Below are 8,015 nucleotides of genomic sequence, written 5' to 3' on the forward strand. Positions count from 1 at the left end.
AAAAAAAAAAAAAAAAAAAAAAAAGAAAGAAACACTAGAACTAATAAATTAATTTAGTAATATCACAGGATACAAGGTCAATTTTTTAAAATCAATTGTATTTTTATATAAATAACACATGATTAGAAAATTAACTTTAAAATACAATTTACATGGTATCAAAACCCATACAATTCTTAGGAACAAATATAGGAAAAAATGTGTAAGACATCTACAACTGAAAACTACAAATCATAGTTGAGAGAAATCAAAGACCTAAGTAAATGGAAATACATACCATGTTCATTGATCAGGATATTCTCCCCAACTTGAAATATAGATTCAGTTCAGTCTCAGTCAAAATTTCAGCAGTCTTTTTTGTTGCGACTGACAAGATAATTCTAAATTTTGCATGGAAATACAAAGGAGCTATTGTGTTAGCAACCTATTATTCCGTAACAAGTATCCCAAAACGTGGTGACTTAAAAATCAATCATTTATTCTCTTACAGTTTCTGTGGGTTAGACATCTAGGTGTGGCTTAACTGAGTGCCTCTGGCTCAAAATCTCTTGTGATGTTGTCATCAAACTGTCAGCCAGAGCTGTGTTCTCATCTGAAGGTTCAACTGGGAGAGGATCTGCTTCCAAGCTCATTCATGGGGTTGTTGGCAGAATTAAGTTCCTTGCAGGTTGTTGGGCTGAGGGTCTCAAATCCTTACTGGTTGTTGACCAGAGGGTTCCCTCAGGCCCTTGCCACCTGGGTCTCTCCCTCAGAGCAAGCAAGTAAGAAAATGAGGGAGCAGTAAAAATGAAATCATGGTCTTTTTATAACCAAATCTCTGAAGTGAAATTCCATCACTTTTTCCATATTCTACTTCTTAGAAATGAGTTACTAGGTTGGCCCACATTCAAGGGTAGGGGATTACACAAGAATCCAGAAGGTAAGAATCATTGAGGAGCATCTTAGAGGTGTCTACTGCTCCCAGGATATCCAAAACAATCTTGAAAAAAAAAAAAAAAGAACAAAGTTGGAAGACCAACACTGTCTAATTCAAGACTTAATATAAAGCTATAGTAATGAAGACAGTGCGTGTGTTGACATAAAATAGTTCAGTGGAAGGAAATCCAGAAATAGGCCCATACATATGGACAGTTGACTTTTTTTTTTTTAAACAAAGGAGCCACAGCAATTTAATACTGAAAAAAAAAATCATTTGCAACAAATGGCACTTGAATAACTGGATAAAAATGTGGGAAAAAAGAAAATATTAATTTGAGATGGATCATAGGCCTAAATGTAAAGGCTAAAGATTTTAGTAGAACACATAGAAAAAAGTATCTTTGTGACCTTAGTACAGGCCAAGATTTCTTAGAGAGGATGCAAAAGCACCAACCATAAAAGAAATACTTAGATAAATTAGATTTATCAAATAAAAAGATGTTTGCTCATCAAAAGACAGCATTAAGGAAATGAAGATAAGCCACAAACTGGGAGATAATATTTTCCATACAAGTATCTAGTTAGGGACTGATATCCAGAATATACAGAGAAATCTCTGCAAATCAGTAATAAAAAGATTAAGAACACAATTATAAATTGGTCTAAAGATCTGGATAGACACTTCACAAAAGAAGATATAGAAATGGCCAATAAGCACATGAAAATAAGCTCAACATCATTATCAGGGAAATTAAAACCACAATGAGATACCACTATTCACCCACCAGAATAGGTAAAATTAAAAAGACTAACAATATTTAGTGTTGACAAAGATTTGGAGCAACAGAAACTGCTCTCAGTGATGGCATGACCACTTTGGAAAACTTCTGGTGGCTTCTTTAAACATATACCTATCTTCTGATACAACAGTTGTATTTCTAGTGTCTTCTCCAAGGAAGTGAATATATATGTCCACAGAAAACCTTATACAAGAAAGTTCGTAGCAGCTTTACTAATAAAATCCCCAAACTGGAAACAACTCAAATGCCCTCAACAGGAAAATGGACAAACAAATCATCGTCTAGCCACTCGGCGGCATTCTACTCAACGGTACAAAAGAATGAACTACTGAAACACTTCACAACGTGGAGGAATCGTGCAAACATCATGATGAGTGAAAGGAGCCAGACATAGAAAAGTACATACTGTGTGATTCCATTTATACGATGTTCAAGAACAGCCAGAAAACAGTGGCTGTTCAAAACTGGTTTGCTTAAGGACAAATGGGGGTGAGAGTTGACTAGAATGGAGCAGAGAGGACATTCTGGGCTGATGAAAATGTTCTATATTTCTATTGAGTTGTTGATTACAGGGGTATATACTTTTTGTCAAAAGTCATCAAATTATACTCATAACTGTACATTTCACTATATGAAAATTTTGCTTACACACAACCTATTATATTTTGCAGATGTAAATTTTTATTTTACAGCTGCTTGGAGCTAGAGTCCAAGCTAGGTCCTAGATGTCCTTCACATGGTGTGACCTTTGCAGTTTCCAAAGCACCTTCCCAGCCCTGACTTTAAATGTTCCTCACCAGCTCCTTTGCAAGGAGCCAGGGCTGCCTGGGGAGGAGGGCTAGAGCCAGGACCCAGGGGGCACTCATAGAACCCAGGGTGATATAGGACTTTCTCCCACTACCGCTGCCCGTGTCTTTTGCAGGACAAAGAGATAAGTAGTGAGTTCTTCATCCCTGGAGGTATTCAAGTCAGGGTAGGTTGACAATATGTGAATGTTGTGACAGAGTGGGTTAGACTCAGTGACCTAAAAAATCCCCACTGGCCTGAGAGCCTACCATTCAGGGACTTGCCTAGGGACAGAGTGAGTCAGCTTCTGGCCCAGCGTTCTGACTCCAGGCCAGCTTGGGCTCTACTGACCCCAGCCAGTGACTCTACAGCCCCTGCAGGAACTCAGTGCTGGCCTGGGCTCATCTGCATCCTGAAAGCATCCAGACTTGTATTCAGATGTCTAGGACCAGGATTTCCCTGGTGGTCCAGTGGTTAAGAATCCACCTGCCAGTGCAGGGGATGAGGGTTCTATTCCTGGTTGGGGAACTAAGTTCCCACACGCCACAGGGCAACTAAGCCCAGGCGCCGCAACTACTGAGCCTACGTGCTCTGGAGCCCATGTGCCACAACTAGAGAGAAGCCTGCCCACGCACTCCGGAGCCAGCCCACCACAGCTAGAGAGCACGTGCACCACAACTACTGAGCTCACGCACTCAGCACCACAACTATAGAGAAACCCGCGCACCGCAATGAGGAGTCACTACAAAAGATCCCGCGTGCCACAGAGAAGATCCCGCATGCCGCAGCTGAGACCCAATGCAATAAATAAATAATCGTTAAAAAAAAAAAAAAAAAAAAGAGGTCTACGCCCAGGGTTACTTTGTCCCAGGGATTCTGACTTCTGGGATGTGCCCTGCCCTTTATCCTGGGACTCTTGACCTTGCCTTCCTGTGGTACTTATAATATACTCCCACATCCTGTGTCCTGTGCCAACTGGTCTTTTAGTTTCTCAAACGCTGCAAGCTCCTTCCCACCTCAGGGTCTTTGCACACGCTATGCCCTTTTCTTAGAAACATCTTTCCCCACCAACTCCTACTCCTCTTTCAGGTCTCAGCTTAAATGTTACTTTTCCCAAGGAAGACTTCACCAACCTCCGAGTCAGATATTAAGAAATTAAACATTTTCCATTTTAATAATTTTTAAGTATGCAATTCAGTGGCAATGACCACATTCCCTCCTTTTTCTCCTTAATTCTTTCATGGCACCTTTTGCACTTATAGTTTAATAAGTAATTGTATAATTATTGGGACTTCCCTGGTGGTGCAGTGGTTAAGAATCTGCCTGCCAATGCAGGGGACACGGGTACAAGTCCTGGTCTGGGAAGATCCCACATGCCGCGGAGCAACAAAGTCCATGAGCCACAACTACTGAGCCTGCGCTCTAGAGCCTGCAAGCCACAACTACTGAGCCTGCGCTCTAGAGCCTGCAAGCCACAACTACTGAGCCTGCGTGCCACAACTACTGAAGCTCGCACGCCTAGAGCCCATGCTCCACAGCAAGAGAAGCCACCACAGTGAGAAGCCCGCGTACCACAACGAAGAGTAGCTCCCGCTCAATGCAACTAGAGATAGCCCGTATGCAGCAATGAAGAATCAAAGCAGCCAAAAATAAATAAATTTACAAAAAAAAAAGATAATTATATAATTATTTGTTCATGTCTGTCTTTGCTGCAAGTATGTTAATTCCTTAAGTTAGGGGCTTGTTTTGTTTTCTATGATATTCTCTTAGCATAGTACCTGACATATTCAACAATAAATAATTTTGAATAGATGAATGTATACTTATGAAAACAGATAGATAAAAAAGATACCAAAATAAGAGGGAAAAGGTAACTTTACGGTAACCATTTCTCATATTATGGAGAAGTGAGGGGGAGGAAGTTGGGAAAACTAGAAGGCCCTGGATATTCCATATTCTTAAGGATGCCTGTATCATTTCCATAGCATTTGCATTAGGTTTGTTCCTCCCAGGCTTGCACACCCCAGAGATGGGGAGCTCACTCCCTATCATCCTTGGAAAGCTTTATCAGTGAGAACAGCCTTCTTCACTGGGCTTGCAGCAGCCTCCTGTGCCTGTCCCACACTCCTGGCTCTGAGGAAACTCCTCTCGGCACCCAGTCTTTGAGCAGGCAGGGCTGGGAGAGGCAGCTGGGAGCCCAGGGGGAATATGGTCAGTTCAGAGTTCACCATCCTTCCCTGGGCCAGACTCGACTCTGCAGGCTCCCTTCTCCTGGAGTTTGCCTCCCAACTCCAGCCTGTATTCACTGCTGCCAGAGTCACCTCCCCAAACTAGGCTCTCCTTCTGCTTCTACTGCTTCCACGCCTGCCAGGGCTCCTCTCTACCTCTTCCTCTGGCTCTGGCAGCCCTCATGCCTGGCTGCCCCTAGTCTGGCCACACCAGCCTATCCAGATCTAGGAGTTAGCTTAGGAGTTAATCTGACTGGTCTGACGGCCACCTGTAACTCCTCCACAACCACAGCTTCAGTCCACAGGATGCCCCTGCCTACCACAAGGGCATCAACCACCCTTCAAACCCAGGATGAACTGTCCCCTTCTCTGGTTCTTCTGAAGCCCTTCCTCCAACCTGGGCTTCTTCAGGCTCAGGGAGGCTGGTGTCCCTCCTGCACCGAGAGTTTAACAGGGCTACTCCGATGGGTACTCCTGATGGATGGCATGGTGTACAGCTGCAGCCTCAAAGGACACAGAGCACAAGCTGCCAGATCAGCGCCTGACCCGTCTTGGCTCCAACCCAGCAGACCCAGACTCTCTTGGCCCTGGCCCGGCTCCCTCCCTCCAACCCTGCAAGTGGTATGGCACAAAAGGGAATTCATGTGGGTCAGCCTGGTGTGCAAACCCTCCTCTTCCCAGTCTCCACCTCCCTGATCTCTGGCCTCCCCTCGGCAACCCTGGGAAGGGGAAGGGGGTAAGATAAGGCCCCTCTCAGGTTATTGGAGGAATGTAGGCCCACCCTCCGCCAGGAGCAGCAGCCAGCCCATGGCCACAAGGCCAGGACAGATAGGCAAGCCTGAGATAGAGCCCTTTGCTGCTGGGGCTGGCCTGGAGGGGCATCACAGCAGCTGTAACGGCCTCTTACTTGAGAACAATATTAAACAAGGGTTCAAAGTTCTTTCCTCATGACTACTCTGCAAGGCCGACAGAGCAGGCATTCTCATCCCCATTTCACAGATGGAGAAACTGAGGCTCAGAGAGGGTGACTTGCCGAGAATCAGAGTAGGTCCAGAGCAGAGCTGGATGGGAACCCAAAGCATGAGCACCCACAGCCTGCTAAGAGAATTCCCAGGCATTGCTAGGAGGTTCACTATGCCTTTGAGGGGTGGCCCTTGTGCCTTTGAAAGCATTTCATACACACCAGCTGATAGAATCTGTCCAAATTTTCTGCAGGGTTAATAGTGGTCAGGGTTTTTGTCTTCATTTGTACAGACGGTGATACTAAGGCTCAGAGAAGCTCAACAACTTACCCGAAGTCACTAAGCAAGAAAGCAGGGGGACTGACCTTCTGAGTTTTCAGCCCTCTCTTCCCTCACAGGGCTCCTCACCTACCTACCCTTCCCAGCCCTGCCCCAACCTGGGGCTCTCTGCTGCTTCTCTTTTATGGAGTCTGCAAAGCAGGTCCAGGTCTCTGTGAGCCCATTCCCCAGGGTGAGGGAATTCCAGCCAGCCCACCTTGAGGGCCCCACTGACCCTCCCAGGGAGGGGGCTGGACCTCATGCCCTTGGAGGTCTTGCAAGTAAGGAGCCCCTGCTTCTGGCAGGACAGGAGTCCATTCTCCGTTCTTGGCAGACCCAGGGCAGGGCCCAGGCCTCCAGCCCTGGGAGGGGCCTCTGCCTGTGAGGCACTTTCACATTTATTCCATTTGCTCCATCTTTCCTTCCTCGTAACCCCTCATTGAGAACAATGGCCATTCACTCTGTAGCTCAAACCCTGGCAACTTCTCCGCATAGGGCTCAGCCCCTGGCATTTCTCCCTTGCCTTCTCCCCTTCCACACTCCAGCCACCCAGGCCTCTCCCTTCCCTGAGTTCCCCGTCTTGCTTCGCATATTCTCACCATGGCAATGCTGGCCCCTCCTCCCACATGGCCCTTCCTCTCTGACTGCTAGTGCCCTCCTGACCATCCAAGGCCTGTCTCAAGAGTCTCCCGTTAGAAGCTTCCCTCCTCCTCTTGGCCTGTGTTCCTCCTGGGCACAGACCACAGGCATCTGGACCCTGAGGTTCCATGAGTCTGCCTTCTCCCTGCCTCCTGGTTGGGGGCTCCTTGGGCCAGGACTGGGTCTTAACTTCTCAGGATCTTCCCACTCCTCGGATGGACAGGGCCTGGGCCAGAGTGGGTACTAGTGAATGGCTGACAAATTGAACCCGCTTCTTCTGAATCACAGATTAGCAGAACACATACAGCAGGAGGGCTTTGGGGAAAATTCAACCAGTGCATTCATGTACACACAGGGAAGCTGCAGCCCAGAGAGGCGCAGGGACCCAGCAAGGTCACACAGCAAGCTGGAGCCGGATCCTCTGGCTCTCCCCTGTCCTTGCCTGTCATTGACCGCACATGCCAAAGGCCCCCTTGAGGAGACGGAAATATTCCTATTGACTGAAAACTTTCCTCCACCCACCTGCAGCCCCTACTCATGCCCCCATTGCTCGGTTGAGCCCCTCTTGGCCACACAGGGGAGTAGACAGTTTCAAGTGACACATGTCCCAATCCAGGGCTTTTTCCATTTAGAGATCATCCAGACCCTTCCCTTCATTTCCCAGATGAAGAGACTGAGGCTCAGAGAGTGAAGCCGCTTGCCCAGGTTCACACAGCAGTCAAGTCCAGAGCTCGGCCAGAGGCTCCATGGACAGAGACCGGCCTCCAACTTACCTGGTTCCCAAGTGTTCTTGGGTGGTCCCCAGGCTCGCATCCAGCCGGCTCTCCTTCGGGGTCACTCTGCTGTCTGGCATGCTGGGGTCCTGCGGGGGACAGCTGCGTCCGGCTCCAGAAGTGCACGGCACCCGCCGCGGGCATCTGCTGGAGAGAGAGCCGTCTCCCACTGCACGAGAGGTTGGCCTTGACCGGCTGGTGGGGGGTGGCTGGGGAGGCAGTGACTAGAGTGGCCCAAAGAGACCCATTTCCTCTCTATTTTTAGAAGCTCAAAACACCGCTCAGCGGTGAAGTTGCTCAGTATTAAAACTTTCCTTTTCTTTGTGATTTTGTTTCACTCAAGACGAGGAGAATTTCAATGAAGCCAGTGTTCTTTTTCATGCAAATCCACTCTGGTTCTCCCAGGAAGTCTGGCCAATGGGCTCAGGGCTTCTGGGCCCCCAGAAAACCTCCTCACTGGCTTTAAAAGGCCACGTCATAGCCCAAGGGGTTCTCAGCACCAATCTGGATTCAGATCCTGCAGTGGCTGCTAACCTCGACTGCCCACATCCTGCAACCTTGCCCCACCGTCGGCTGGACGCAGCCCCAGGA

The 8,015-nt window shown here is 47.6% G+C and overlaps 1 protein-coding gene across 2 annotated transcripts in view; it reads right to left on the reverse strand.

Moving 5' to 3' along the window:
* The window catches only part of ACSBG1 (acyl-CoA synthetase bubblegum family member 1), a 47,070-nt gene extending 39,316 nt beyond the window's left edge, over positions 1–7,754 (reverse strand). The window contains exon 1 of one of the 2 annotated variants that reach the window (XM_007470040.1): positions 7,425–7,572. In XM_007470040.1, the coding sequence (XP_007470102.1) occupies positions 7,425–7,504 (80 nt within the window). In that variant the 5' untranslated portion in view covers positions 7,505–7,572. Of the gene's footprint in view, positions 1–7,424 lie in introns of both variants that reach the window. The other variant, XM_007470039.1, reaches the window with a different exon arrangement.
* Between the last annotated feature and the right edge of the window lie 261 nt (positions 7,755–8,015).

The sequence above is a fragment of the Lipotes vexillifer genome, unplaced genomic scaffold (genome assembly GCF_000442215.2).
Source record: "Lipotes vexillifer unplaced genomic scaffold, Lipotes_vexillifer_v1.1 scaffold1484, whole genome shotgun sequence".
NCBI classification, from domain to species: Eukaryota; Metazoa; Chordata; class Mammalia; order Artiodactyla; family Lipotidae; genus Lipotes; species Lipotes vexillifer.